Source organism: Hypanus sabinus, chromosome 9 (assembly GCF_030144855.1).
Source record: "Hypanus sabinus isolate sHypSab1 chromosome 9, sHypSab1.hap1, whole genome shotgun sequence".
NCBI lineage: Eukaryota > Metazoa > Chordata > Chondrichthyes > Myliobatiformes > Dasyatidae > Hypanus > Hypanus sabinus.
In genome coordinates, this window is record NC_082714.1 from 9,450,871 (window position 1) to 9,466,893 (window position 16,023).

Genomic DNA, 16,023 nt, shown 5'->3' on the forward strand with positions numbered 1-16,023 from the left:
ATTCGGGAAAATCGTCGGAAACGCTTCTTTTAAAAGTTGAGTAAAATATTTCGAAGGCTCATCTTTTTCTATGCCGTCTGGAAGACCAAGTATACGTAAGTTCTGTCTTCTGGACCGATTCTCAAAATCGTCACTCTTGGCTTTAAGGGCTTCCATCAGCTTAATGGTCGAAATTAAATCCTGTTGCAGTTTTCCAATAGTCAAATCTCGCTTCCGAGCTTCTTCTTGCAGAGACGCAATAAGAGCTTGTTGCTGTTTAATTACTGAATCCATCTTAACCATGTACTCTTGAAAAGCCTTTATATCTTCTTTAAAAAATTGTTTTAGTTCAGCAAATTTTTCATCCAAAACCTCCATAAACAATTCAAAAGTTAATTGTGTTTGTTGTGTCGGAGCCTGCTTTTTTCCGTTACCGTTCGGATTACGTCCGGGATCCCGTCCCTTAGACCTGAGAGACATTTCTGTTTGCATATCTTCAAAAGTTCACAACAAACTCTTGGCAGTAAATCCAAAAAAAAGAATAAAGAAACTTTCGATATAGGTAAAAATAAGCTGAATAAGGGTGATCAAAGGTTAAAAAAAAGTAAAGGTTATGGAGCGAATCCAAAACGGTACTCACTCCATGAGCGTCTCCAGTGCATCTTGAAACGAGGAAGTCTGAAGATGTTGGAAATCCAAAGCACCACACACAAAATGCTGGAGGAACTCAGCAGGTCCGGCAGCATCTATGGAGAAGAGTAGACAGTCAACGTTTCAGGCCGAGACCCGTCAACAGGACTACTCCTGACAGAGGGTTTTGGCCAAAATGTCAACTATTTGTTCATCTCCACAGATGCTGCCTGACCTGCTGAATTCCTCCAGCAATTTGTGTGCATTGCTCAGGATAGCTACACTCGGTACACCCGTGTACCTGTTCGTTAATGCAAATATCTAATTAGTCCATCACGTGACAGCAGCTCAATGCATGAAAGCACACAGGCATGGTCAAGAGGTTCAGCTGTTGTTCAGACCAAACACCAGCATGAAGAAATGTGACCAAAGTGACTTACATGATTGGTGCCAGACGGGGTGGTTTGAAAATCTCAAACTGCTGATCTCCTGATTTCTATGCAGAACAATCTCTCGAGTTTACAGAGAGTGGTGAGAGAAACAAAAAAACAAAATCCAGTGGGCAGCAGTTCTGTGGGTGAAAATGCCTTGTTAATGAGGGAACGGCCAGACTGATTCAAGCTGACAGGAAGGTGAAGGTAATTCAAATAACTACACATTACACACAACACGTTGCACCTTGAGGTAGATGGGCAACAGCAACAGAAGGCGACAAACGCACACTCAGTGGCCACTTTGAACAATGTGGCCAGAGTGTGTGTCACTACATACTACTTTGAGAGTCATTTTCTTGCAGGCTTATACAGGGAAATAAAGAAATACAATAGAATTTATGAAGAACTATACATAAACAAAGACTGAGAAATAACCAATGTGCAAAAGAAGACAAATTGCACAGATAATTTTAAAAAATACTGATAACCTAAGTTGTAGAGTGCTCAATAGAGAGTCTGTGGGTTGAATCAGTTTGGTCCCAATGGATAGCAGAACAACTTTGAAGGGATGGTTTTGTACTTGTCTGTAGCATCCCAAATTCACGGCTAATGTGGTCCCTGTGGGTTTCCTTGTTGTTCATGCAAGTCACATCTCTCAGGCGAGACAGAACGGAACAGACTCTACTGAAGCCAGCCATCCGCCACAGCTAAAGAGCGGTAACAAGTACAACAATGATTCAAGGTCACAACAGAGGGTACAATCAGTTTTTGGAGGTCATCCATTCTTCTCCACAGTGCGAGTGCCTTTTTGTGTGTTTGTGAATGCTGATAAAATCAGTGTTTAATGTTCTTAACCTGATGGCTTGGCCACTGTTTACCTCTGAGACACGTCTGCAAAACTGGATGAAAGGTAAATACTGAGGCCCTGGGTGAAGCAAACCCAGATATTGTTCAATTGCCAGTGTCTGATGCGCTGCTCACCTCTCAGACTGCACTTGGAGTATCATGAACAGTTTTGGGCCCCTTATCTAAGAAAGGATGTGCTGGCATTGGAGAGGGTCCAGAGGAGGTTCAGGAGAACGATCCCAGGAATAAAAGAATTGACATATGAGGAGCGTTTGATAGCTCTGAACCTGTATTCCTTGGAATTTAAAAGAACAAGGGAGATCCCATTGAAACCTATTGAATATTGAAAGGCCTTAGAAAGGATGTTTCCTGTATTGGGGGAGTCTAGGACCAGAGGGCACAGCCTCAGAATAGAAGGCCATCCCTTTAGAACTGAGAAAAGGAGTAATTTCATTAGCCAGAGTGTAGTGAATCTGTGGAATTCATTGCCATAGGCGGTCATGTAGGCCAAGCCATTGGGTATATTTAAAGCAAAGTTTGATAGGCTCTTGATAAGTCAGGGTGTCAAAGGTTATGGGAAAAAGGCAGAAGAATGGGGTTGAGAAGGATAATAAATCAGCACTGATGGAATGGTGGAACAGACTCGATGGGCTGAATGGCCTAGTATTGCTCCTGTGTCATTTGCTATTATGGCCTTGTGGAAAGAAAGATTCTAAAATATTTCCTCAAGGTATACCTTTAAAATTCCTGTTGCGAAGGAAGCCTGCTCTGAGGTCTACTGGGTCACCATGGAGACTGAAAGTTCTTGCCTGGAGGATTTCTGACCCTGTATAATACCACTCACAGCAGTGGGCTTGTATGTCACTTGCACAAAATGCTCAACACATTTAATTGGCCTGAATCACTAGCCAACCATCAGGAGAGTTAACCCCGGGTAATTTCAATCCCGTACATCTTGGACCCTCTGGTTTGTTCTGTCCCCATTCCAACCAGTCCCACGATGGGACAGATCTAGGACTGTCTCAGACTGCCCTTGAAACTTGAAAGATGGTCCCAGACATTGTTTAATCCCTGATGCTATCAAACAGCTAACTCATTGCATCACTGGTTATGATTATCTGCTCGACTGTGAAATCTCCCTGCCCGCCCTGAAGAAGTTTTTATCTTCTCAGTCAGACCCTCTCTCACTGCTATTCATCTGTGGTCTGTGCTACCCTCCAACCCTTTGACTACATGCTCACCCGGACTCGCTCACCTTATCACTTGTAAGTTTGTATTTTTACCCCTCCCCACACCCTTCTTATTCTGGTTTCTTCCCCCTTCCTTTCTAGTGATGATCAGACCAAAGCATATTCATTTCCATAGATGCTGCCTGACTTGCTGAGTTGCTCCAACATTTTGTGTGTGTTGCTCAAGATTTATAGCATCAGCAGAACCCTGTGGTTGTGATTTGCTAGCTAAGTAAATTTTGGAGAGAGCGTCAGGGCTCCTACGCAACAAACTGTTCCTTGATGCTATATGTTAACGTCACCTTATGACAGTGTAGGCAGCCATTTAGCCCATGAAATCTCTGCCTATCTCTATCATTCTCATTCAAGATTGAAGTTTATTTGTCTCACGTACCGACAATGAAACAGTGAAACATGTCATTTGCATTAACAACCAGCATACCAGAATTACACATTTTGGTGCCAGCATAGCATACCCAACATGCTTGGCATAACAACACAGAACACAAGCAACAAAACAACATCAAAAATAAGCCCATTCCTGCCTCCCACCTACACATATACACAGTTCTTTAGCCCCAGTACAGTTCTCCTACTGATTTCCATTTAGACCATAAACATGCATCACCACCCCCAGCTTCTCCTGTTTACAGAAAAGTCAATCTACAGGAAATGAGATAAAAGCTGGAAATCAATAAAGTTTCAGGCCAGTTCTGAAACACTAGGTCTGCTTCCCTCTCCACAAATGTTGCCTGACCTGCAGAGTATTTCCATTGTTTTCTGTTTTTATGATGGACAGTTTTATTTAACATGTGAAACACTTGTCTGCCATACTGTTCATTAATATCAGCTTCCATCACACCAGGAGCTTTAATGGAATTGGGACTGGAATTGGCATTGGGTTTGGAATGGGGATTGGTGTTGGGATCAGGATTGGAATGGGGACTGGGATTGGTTTTGGGATTCAGATTAAAATTGAAATTGGGAAAAGGATTGGAAATTAAATAGGGATTAAATAGGTGATTGTTATTGGGATTGGGATGGAATTGGAGCAGAGATTAGAAATGGAATTGAGAATTTGATTGGGATTGTGATAGGGATTGGAATTGGTTTATTGTTATTGTACAGAGATGTATCTCACGTGTATGGAGATACAGTGAAAAGCTTGTCTTGCATACTGTTCGTACTAATCAAAATAATAGCTGAAAGATTGAGCTAGAACAATGCGATGGATTCTATTACATCATTGTACGACAATGATGAATTGTCTATTGGTTCAATTCCCACAGCTGTCTGTAAGGAGTTTGCACATTCTCCCTGTGAACTGTTACCATACTGTATCTCTGATGAAGGTTAGGCTGGAGGAGCAAAACCTCATATTCCATCCGGATAGCCTCTAACCCAGGGGTTCCCAACCTGGGGTCTATGGACCCCTCGGTTTATGGTAAAAAAGATTGGGAATTCTTTCTCTAACCTGATGGCATGACCATTGATTTATCCCCCTACGCTTCTCTCTTTTTTCATTCCCCATTCTGGCTCCCCTTTCACCCCTTCTCCTCATCTTCCCAACACCACCTTCTAGTCCCTTTCTCCATGGTCTATTGTCCTTTCCTATCAAATTCCTTCTTCTTTAGCCCTTAACCTCTTCCACCTATCACCTCCCAGCTTCTCACTTCATCCCACCTGCCCCCTCACCTGGTCTCACCTATCTCCTCCCAGCTGCTCACTTCATCCCACCAGCCCCCTCACCTATCTCCTGCCAGCTTCTACTCCTTTCCCTCGTCTTTATCTGGCCTCTTCCCCCCTTCCTTCCCAGTCCTGATGAAGGATCTCAGCCCATATTGTCGACTGTTTATTCCTCTCCAGATGCTGCCTGACCTGCTGATTTCCTCTGTCATTTTGTTTGTATTACCCTTAAATTGTCATTTTGTCAGGTTCTGCCGCTCACCCGCAACCTATAAAAGTTCTGCGTAAAAATTGCAGAGGGAGTACTCCTTGAAGCCAGTCCCAGATTCAGCATATCTAGGATGAAGGTTGCCTGGGAAGAAAAATAATTGTTTCGTGGTCTCCTTATGAGACGCAGTTCTCCTGCATATCAGCCAGATCTGTGAAAGGGCTTCCTAATGTTTGACTTTGTTTCCTGCACAGGTTTGGCAAACATTCGCACGACGAGCTTTCCATCCTCGTGCCCCTGAGTCAGTGCTGTCGGTGAGTCCTGAGGGCGTATCGGAAACTGGTTTATGATTGGGTTGGCTCGTGATAGGAAGGGTGGAGAAGAGGTTTACCAGGATACTGCTTGGATTAGAGGGCACGTGCTGTAATGAGAGGCTGGACAAACTTGGGTTGTTTTCTCTGGAGCGGCAGAGGCTGAGGGGAGATTTGATAGTGTCACGACGTGTGCTGGCAATATCAGAACCCGTGCAGAGGAAAGACAGACTCTGATGAAGAGAGGGCAACGAGAGTTTATTTATAATAATTCCAACAGAGCATCGACGGCTTGACCAAGCAACACCGTAAAAAGGAACATTCTCAAAGCTAGGACCCCACGATCAGCACTAATCAGGCAATCACCTAAATATTACAAGTAATAGGGAATCCCCAAACCTATCAAAGTAAACTCAAGCTTAAACAGAAAACACCAGGAGACTACATTATAAAGAGCGAGTCACTCAAGAAAAACACAAGGAAATCTAAACAATCAATGGCTCTCGTTAAACAAAAATTAACCATTTCAGGTGCTCTAATGACCTCAGAGCCCAACTGTCTCCAGCACCCCACACAGGTCTGAAGAATTCAAGGTTTGTAAGATTTTGAGAAACATAGACAGAGTAAACAGACATTATCTTTTTCCTGGTGTTGTAATGTCTAGTGCAGCGAGCATGCATCTCAGCTGAGAGGGGACTCATTTCAAAGGAGATGTGAGAAACAAATTCTTGTTTTACACAAAGTAGTGGGAGCCTGGAACACACTGCCTGGGATGGTGGGAGAGGCAGGTACATTAGGGCAGGGGTTCTGACCTTTTTTATGCCATGGACCAATGCCTTTAAGCAAAGGGTCCATGGACCCCCAATTGGGATCCACTGCATTAGAGAATTTTATGAGACATTTAGATAGGCAAATGAGGGAAATGGAAGGATATGGACATTTTTAGGCAGAAGAGATTAGTTTAGTTGCTCATTTGATTACAAATTTAAATGGTTCAGTGCAATGTTGTGGGCTGGACACCTGTCCCTGTACTGTACTGTTCTATTGTCATGCCTACCAAGAAACAATAAAAAGCTTTAGTTTGCACACAACCCATACAGATTATTCCATAGCTAAGTACATCAAGACAGTAGAAAGAAAAAGAGGTTTGCAGGTTCAGAGAAAGTGCAGTGCAGGGGCTGCAACAAGACAGATTGGGTGATCACGAGTTCATCTTCCAGTGTGTGGGAGGAAGAGTCTGAGAGCAGTGGGATAGAAGCTGATGGTACGTGTTCTCCGTCTTCTGTACCTTCTGCCCGATGGGAGGGTGGAGAAGAGAGTATGTTCCGAGGTGAGAGGAGTCCTTGATTATGTTGGCTGCTTTCCTAAGAGAGTGGGAGGTGCAGATGGGGTCAGTGGTGAGGAGGCCGGTTTGTGTGACGGGCTGGGCTGTGTACACACCTCTCCACAGTCCGGGGCAGAGTAGTCACCAAGCCAAGATGCGATGCATCCCGAGAGGATGCTCTCTGTGGCTCACTTGTGAAGATTAGTGAGGGTCTCTGTGGATCTTCTTAGCCTTCTGAGAAAGCCCTGTTGGTGTGCTGTTTTAGACGCAGCTCCCATGTTGCTAGACCAGGACAGGGAACAACAGGGATGGTCCCGGGGACAAGGACATGGTGGGAAAATAAAGGCATGGATTCGAAAAGCAAGGCCCAGGGACCAGTTTGGGTTTGTGGGCACAGGGGGAGGAGAGAGAGTGGGCTTGGTGTGGTGTGGGAGACAGCGTCCGGAGAGGTGGGAGAACTTCAGTGTTGATAGGGGCTGGGCCGTGAATTTTCAGAGCTAACACCCCACCTTCTCCCACTTGCGTAGAATCAAGCAATCGACATACCTTCGACTGCAGCTCCTGGCAAAGGAGGAATACAAGCTGAGCGATGTGATGGAAGAGTCGCTGATGAGAGACAAGCTCTCTCCGATTTTGATTGACGCCCACCTGAAAGCAATGGACAGGAGAGTGAGAATTGTCTTAAAGATGGTCAATGACTGTGTGGAGAAGGAGGGTCACAACAACGTGGTGGCAAATGACATAGACTTCAAAGTCAATTTAGCCTCCTCCAAAAGGTAGTAGAGGGACCCCAAAGACACCCGTCTTTTTTTTTTACGCATCTAAGTAAAAAATAGAAAGTCTTGAAGAGACTGGTGATCTATGTTACTTTTTGAATTCAATGAATTCAGAACAAAGATGTAATTGTTTCCAAATATGTAAAGTATAGACTCTGGCGCAGATTATTATAATGAAAAGTTTCTAAGTTAAGGCACTTACTTGATTTCTTTTTCACTATTGAATCCAATCCTAAGATGTGAATATTGAACAGCTGTGCAATTCCAAAACAGAAGAAGCAAAAGACTTTAAAATATATAAATCTTTAAATATATATATATATATAAATGAAAGGAAAAGGACTCTTCCCGCTGTGTGAAAACTTGAAAGTCGGTTTCATTGGCCTGAGAAAACTGGGCTCGCGTTTGAAGACAAGGATGGCGTGGGGAATCTTCCTGACAGATTGATACCAGTGTTGTTCTTAACTCTTTGTGTAAAGGTAGGGACGGGGGCGGCTGATGTCTGCGTCTGTGGCTCCAGCCGACTCCGTTAACGGTGTTCCTCAGCTTTAATTTTGTGGTAATTGTTTTTTGCGACCTGGTGAAAAGTGCAATAAAAGTAATGGCAACAACTCGCTCCTGTCCCGCGTCTCTTGAGGTTCAATTCGAGGCGAGCGGCCCTGAGGTGGGAGGCCGGTGAGGTTACACTGCTCTTTCAAGATACGGACACAGGAGCAACATGCACAAAATGCTGGAGGATTCCAACAGGCCAGGCAGTGACTCTGGACCGGCCCGTATTTTGTGCTGAGACTCTTCATCCAGAGATCTTCTTGGGAACACTCACCTTCTGTGTGCGTCCCAGAGGCGCAAGAGGCTGCAATTGCTGGAGTCCGGAGAAGCGCACGCACACACACACACATACAAGTAACATACTAGAAGAACTCAGCAGGTCGGGCTGCATCTGTGGAGGAAAATGGACAGTCAACAAGGGGTCCCTACCTGAAAGGGGAAGGACTTTTGAAATTATCACTTGGATTCGGATAGCTATGCCCTAAGGAGGCTCTGGTAAGGTGTGTTAAGTAAGTAATTCCGCAAACACATGGCCATTTGTTAAATGCAACTATCAAAATATGCAGCCATGTCAGACACAGTGAGAAGCTTCACAGGCAAGTAATCCAACAGAAATGGACTCCAGACACAATCAGAGATCCTAGGGCAGTTGAGCAGAAGCTTGACCAAGGAGGTTGGTTTAAGAACATAGAACATTACAGCACAATTCAGGCCTATCAGCCTGTGATGTCATGCTGACCTCGTAACCTGCTTTAAAATCAGTCAAACCTTTCCCTCTCACATAGCCCTCCATTTCTCTATCATCCAGGTGCCTATTCAAGAATTTCTTAAATGCTTCTAGTATATCTTCCTCAACTACCACCCCGGCAGGATGTTCCACACACTTACCACACTCTGTGTAAAAACCTACTCCTGACATTCTCCCTATACGCTCCAATCACCTTAAAATTGTGCCCCCTTGTATTAGCCATTTCCATCCTGGGAATCGATCTCATCTTGTACAGCTCTACCAAGTCACCTCGTCACCTCTCATCCTCCTTCACTCCAAAGAGAAAAGTTCAGCATATCCTCATGCTCTCTAATCCAGGCGGCATCCTGGTAAATCTCCTCTGCACTCTCTCTAAAGCTTCTACATCCTTCCTATAATGAGACAACCAGGACTGAACAGAATATTCCAAGTGTGGTCCGAACAGGGTTTTATGGTGCTACATTAACTTGTGGTCCTGAACTCAATCCTCCCACTAATACACCTACACCTTCTTAACAACTCTATCGACTTGCATGGCAACTCTGAGCGATCTATAGATGTGGATCCCAAAATCCCTTTGTTCATCCACACTGTTAAGAATCCAGCCAATAACCCTGTATTCTGCTTTCAAATTCTACCTTCTAAAGTGAATCACTTCACGCTTTTCAGGGCTGAACTACACTTTTCACAATTCTACCAACCTTTGTGTATTATGCAAATTTACCAACCTGCCCTACCACTTCCGCTTTCAAGTCAATTATAAAAATCGCAAAGAGCAAAGGTTCAAAGGTGCAATTATTATCAAAACATGTATCCAAACACAACTCTGAAATTTATCTTCTTCAGATAGCCCATGAACATGAAAGTCGTTCAGAGAGAAGCATCAATCCCCCCCCCCGCACAAAATGGAACAAGAGCATTGACCCCCAAAACATAAAAACTAACAGAACACAACTGAACATCAACCCCCAAACCCCCACCGCTCGCTCAACAAAATGGAACAGAACAGGCACCAGAACAGATCCCTGTGGAGAAACCTCTGGCCACTGATCTCCAGGCAGAATATACCCCATCTACAACCACCCTCTGCTTTCTATGGACAATCCGGTTCTGTATGCTCACCTAAGTTTCCCCAGATCCCATACCTCCTGTCTTTCTGAATGAGCCTATCATGGGGAACCTTATCAAACTCTTTACTAAAATCCACGTACACCACATCCACTGCTCTGCTTTGTCACATTCCCAAAGAATTCAATCAGGCTCGTGAGGCATGACCTGCCTCTCACAAAGCCATGCTGACTATCCCTAATCAGACTGTACTCCAAATGCTTATAAATCCTGCCTCCAAAGTCTTTTTGAACAGTTTGCCCACCACAGCTGTAAGACTCACTGGTCTATAATTCCCAGAGTTATCCCTATTCCCTTTACTGAACAACATTTGCCACCCTCCACTCTTCTAGAACTACTCCTGTGGCCAGCAGTGGCAAAAAATTCATTGCTAAAGGTGCAGCAACCTCTTCCATCGCCTTGCTAGGTATATGCCACCTGACCCCAGGGACTTGTCTATCCTAATGATTTTCAAAAGGTCCAGCATGTGGGAATCTTGGTCAGCATAGACCAGTTGACCCAAAGGGCCTGCTTCTGTTCAATCTCACTCTGTTTCTATGACAACGATTTGAATTGCCAGGACAAAACATGCTAAGGACTAGGCAAAATAACAGTTTAGTACAGACTAGATGGGCTGAAGGGCCTGGTTCTGCGCTGAAATGCTCTATGACTTTAGGACAGTGCTGGTGAATGGGATTAGCTTAGATTGGTACTTAATGGTTGTAACAGACTTGATAGGCCGAAGGGCCTTTTTCTATACTGTAATGTTCTGTGATCTTCTACCATTAATCACATAAAGCTAGGCTCATGCTAATTGAAAGGAGATGTAAAGGGCTTTGTAAAGCATTGTTTTGGGGTATATTGTTAACTAGTTTTAGATTCAGATTTATAACTTACATCGAAACAGAGTGAGATGCAACACACACAAAATGCTGGTGGAACACAGCAGGCCAGGCAGCATCTATAGGGAGAAGCACTGTCGACGTTTCAGGCCGAGACCCTTCGTCAGGACTAACTGAAAGGAAAGATAGTAAGAATTTTGAAAGTAGGAGGGGTGAGGGGGAAATGCGTAATGATAGGAGAAGACCGGAGGGGGTGGGGTGAAGCTGAGAACCAGACAGGTGATTGGCAAAACGGATACAGAGTTAGAAAAGGGAAAGGATCATGGGACGGGAGGCCTAGGGAAAAAGAAAGGGGGAAGGGTGCACCAGAGAGAGATGGAGAACAGGCAGAGTGATGGGCAGAGAGAAAAAAAAATACTAAATATGTCAGGGATGGGGTAAGAAGGGGAGGAGGGGCATTAACAGAAGTTAGAGAAGTCAATGTTCATGCTAACAGGTTGGAGACTACCCAGCCAGTATATAAGGTGTTGTTCCTCCAACCTGAGTGTGGCTTCATCTTGACAGTAGAGGAGGCCATGGATAGACATATCAGAATGGGAATGGGATGTGGAATTAAAATGTGTGGCTACTGGGAGATCCTGCTTTTTCTGGCGGACAGAGCGTAGGTGTTCAGCGAAACGGTCTCCCAGTCTGTGTCGGGTCTCACCAATATATAAAAGGCCACACCGGGAGCACCGGACGCAGTATACCACACCAGCCGACTCACAGGTGAAGTGTCGCCTCACCTGGAAGGACTGTCCGGGCCCCTGAATGGTGGTGAGGGAGGAAGTGTAAGGGCAGGTGTAGCACTTGTTCCGCTTACAAGGATAAGTGCCAGGAGGGATGCATCGTTTGCATTAACAACCAACACACCCAAGGATATACCTGGTGCAAGTTTCACCGGACATTCTGACACCATCGTAGCTTATCCACAACGTTCAGCAGAACAACTCAAGCAGCAACAACAGCAAATCATAAATTTGTAGTTTCCTTCACTGAGGACCCTCTCCATCTGGGACATGCCTTCTTCTCATTACTGCAAACAGAAAATGAAGACCCACACTCAACAATTTAGAAACGGCTTCTTCCCCTCTGCCATTAGATTTCTGAATGAGTCAAGATGAAGGGTCTTGGCGTCTTGATGAAGGATCTCAACATCCATGGATGCTGTATGACCTGCTGAGTTCCTCCTGCATTTGTGCGTGTCCAATAACAGTAAAATGAGCCACTTTTTCATCCACAGACAGGCCTCCATTGACACACACACACAGGCAGGCCAACAACCCCAGGACAGGCCTCCTGTCCTTGGCTCCAGGTATCAGGCCTCAACCTACTCCAGGACTTGCTGATTATGGGACTTGACCTTCAGGCCTCCACCCTGGCTGCACGATATTGTACATCACACATGGTTTTACCTATCCCTTTTCAGCTCAGTGATAAAGAAAAGGAGAGGCATTGAACTTTCCTGGAACACCACTGTAAATGAATTCCTGCCTACGTGTGGCTTAGCACCCTAAGGAACACGTTACATCTTCACCGTAGCTGCAGCACACACTGGACTGGTCTAATAAAGGAAGTTGATGAAAACGTAATGGATCTCCTGGAGTGAGGTACAAGTTCAGATCTAATTGAGAACATCAGATGATTTGATATAAATCACTGGCAGGAGTTCAAATCATTTATACACAGAATAATGGATATAATTAAGACTGATTACCAAGCAATAACCAAATTGTGCAGGTACAGCTGATACTATGAAATATAACTGGAGAGTTTGAACAGTTTATTACTGACATCCAAACTCAGTGATGGATTATAATCTTCATCCCCCCCCCCCCCACCCCATGGTTGTCCACTGGGTCATATCTTGAATTAGACACTACAAGCTCCATGTGACCTGTCCTTGGTGACCTCCCGTAGAAAAGCTGCAAGATTGAAGTGCGATTAGAGGGATTAGTTATCAAATTCACAGAGCATTGATCACTCCATTCCCTCACCCCTTCCCACTGCAGGCCAGTCTTACTTCACTGTCCAACTCAGCCAGCTCCTTCGGGGGCACAACCCTCCCCATCATCGAGGGCATCTTCAAGAGGCAGAATCCATCACTAAGGATCCTCATCACCTGAGACATGCCCTCTTCTCATTGCTACCATCAAGGAGAAGACCCGCACTCACTGACTCAGTAATAACTTCTCTTCAACCATCAGATTCCTGAACAGCCTGTTTTCGTTGTTCCTTTTTTTTTGCACTTTATTCATTCTCAGAGGACACTTTATTAGGTACAAGAGAGTATTCAATCAAGTGGCCTGTTGATGCTCTTCTGTTGCTGTAGCCCATCCTCTTCAAGGTTCAATGTTTTATGCATTCAAAGATGCTCTTCTGCACACCACTGACTGTAACATATTTGAGTTACAGTCAGCTTCCTGCCAGCTTGAACCAGCCTGGCCATTCTCCTCGGACCTCTCTCATTAACAAGGCATTTTCACCCACTGAACTGCCCCTCACTGGATTTTTTTTTTGCACCATTTCCTGTAAACTCAAGGGACTGTTGTGCATGAAAATCCCAGGTTCTGAGATACTCAAACCACCCCATCTGGCACCAATAATCATTTCACAGTGAAAGTCAAATCACAATTCTTCCTCATTGTGATCTTTGGTCCGACCAACAACTGAACCTCTTGACCAAGTCTGCATGCTTTTATTCACTGAGTTTCTGAAACATGATTGGCTGATTAGGGACTGCATTTGCGTTAATGGGCAGGTGTGCGTAATAAAGTGGCCACTGGCTGTATTTTGTAGTCTGTGGTAAGTTTGCCTTCGCACTCTACTGCTGCCACAAAACAACAAATTTCACATCATCTAAGTTGTGAAAGTAAGCCTGATTCTGATCCTTAGCAAGGCAAGACTACTGCAGATGTTGAAAACCAAATGAATCTCAAGGTGTATATGGTGACATACGCATACTAAGAACTTTGAAGATTGGACTTTGAAGGTCAAAGGAGGAAAACTCAATGGATCAGGCATCATCTGGAGGGGAAACAGAGGGCACATTTTCCATCAGCCAACAAGAGCTCACAGAATTGGGCAGATGGATGAAGGCAGTTTCTCACTCAAGGGTGCTCAAGGACCAGGGGCTCAGGTTTAAAGTTGTGGACAATGTTTTTTGGACACATGGATATCAGAGATGATCAGGGTCACTCCTCTGCAGGGGGCCGGGGAAATACGAGATCAGCCCAACATCAGGGGCCATAGGGCCACCACTATATTGTAATATTCTACACTCGGTGGCCACTTTATTAGGCACACCTATACACCTGATCATTAATGCAAATATTTCATCAGCCAATCACATGGCAGCAACTCAATGTATGAAAGCAGACAGACATAGTCAAGAGGTTCAGTTTTGTTCACCAAGTAAATATGATTCTGATTTTGGTCCCCTGGTAACAATATTGTTTAATGTCATTTCCAGTGCAGAAGTGACACTGAGTGAAATAATTGTCACTCCAGATCCGACGCATCACAAAAAACTCATGATAAGATAAAGAACATAATAATAATAAAGCACAATAAATATAAATATGCACATAAGATAGCTTTATACATTGATTTATTGTATGTCTCTTTGGAAAAGCTAATTATTTATGTAGAGATACAGCATGAAGAGGCCTTTTCAGCCCACCAAGCCATGCCAATTTATCCCTAAATCTAATCATAGAGTAAGTTGCAATGACCAATTAACCTACTATCCAGTACGTCTATCAACTGTAGAGGAAACTGGAGCACGTGGGAGGAAACCCACGCACACATGGGAAGAATGTATAGACATTTGTACAGGGGATACCAGAACCAACATCCTGAGATTTAATACTGGAATTGAATTCTGAACTCCGATGCTCTGGGCTATAATAGTGTCGTGCTAACCGTTACACCCTGGGCTGTAATAGTGTCACATTAACCGTTACACCCTGGGCTGTAATAGCATTGCACTAACCACTATGCTTCCCTTATATTTCCATTGAATGTAGTTCAGGATCACGGGTTGTCTCCTGACAGAGGATTCAACAGCTTTAGCCTTTTTTCACGAGAGAAATAAAAGGCCAACTTATTGAGACAGAGAATTTGACAAATTGGATGCTCAGGAGGTTTACTGATTGAAGTCAGACAAACACAGCAGCAGGGATTTGAGAGAGGGCTTTGACCAGAGGCCCTGTCAGCCCCCTAGCAGAACAACATAGATGACACATCCCAGAGTGGCACAGTGGCACCATTAGTAAAATGGATGACTCCACAGTTCCGGCGTGCCTGGTTCGATCCTGACCTCGGGCACCAACTCCGTGGCTGCATGGAGTTCCAAAGACATGGAGACAGGGAGGTTAATTGCCCCCTAGTGACTGGTTGAATCTGGAGAGAGCTGATAAGAACATGAGGAGAGTAAGGTTGGCACAGTATTGTGGGCCGAATGGCCTGCTCTTTGCCTTTATGTTTTACGTTCAAATATAGAATATGGTTACTGTAGACGGTGGTTGATGGTTGGCATGGACACTGTGGGCCGAAGGGCCTGTTCCCCTATTGGATCTCTCTTTGACTACGTCTCCCTTCCAGGAAAACCTGGAACTTGGGACAGTGTTTCAGAATAAGAAGTGATCTGATTAAGCTGGAGATCAGGCACTATTTCTTAACATAGAACATAGAGCACCACAGCACAGTACAGGTCCCTTGGCTCACAATGCCATGCAGACCTTTCAAAGTACTCCAAGATCAAACTAACCCTTCCCTCCCACATAATCATGAGGTAGGAAGATTCTAGGCAGTTTCTAGAGTAGTTTACATGGTTGGCACAACATTGTGGGCTGAAGGGCCTGTAATGTGCTGTAGTTTTCTGGGTTCTATGTTCTAGTCACCCTCCATTTTTCTATCATCTATGTGTCTAAGAGTCTGTTAAATGTCTGCCTTTACCACCACCCCGGCAGGGCGTTCCACACACCCCCCACTCTGTGTGAAAACCTACCCCTGACATCTCCCCTATACTTACTTCCAATCACCTTAAAATTATGCCCTCTGGCCGACTGGTGGCTTAATGGCATCAGCACTGAACTTCGGGGCAAGGGGTCCTGAGTTCAAATCCAGCCAGCTCCCGTTAAGAGCTGGTGATCTCTTAAAAAAAACCCTCACCCAGCAGAAGGCAATGGCAAACTGCTGCTGTAACTTGCCTAGTACACGATCTCCCAATACGTCAGAGTGGCGTGGAAGGAAATCGTCCCCTACCTGGAAATAATTCCGGATACAGCATACCTTTTTTTTTAATTAGGAAT

The 16,023-nt window shown here is 44.5% G+C and overlaps 1 protein-coding gene across 1 annotated transcript in view; it reads left to right on the forward strand.

The window, feature by feature from the left end:
• Window positions 1-8,034, forward strand: part of fam20cb (FAM20C golgi associated secretory pathway kinase b) — a 128,919-nt gene extending 120,885 nt beyond the window's left edge. Inside the window, exons 9-10 of the mRNA XM_059979024.1 lie at window positions 5,267-5,326; window positions 7,175-8,034. Of these exons, the coding sequence (XP_059835007.1) occupies window positions 5,267-5,326; window positions 7,175-7,427 (313 nt within the window). The 3' untranslated portion in view covers window positions 7,428-8,034. The remainder of the gene's footprint in view (window positions 1-5,266; window positions 5,327-7,174) is intronic.
• Window positions 8,035-16,023: the final 7,989 nt, after the last annotated feature.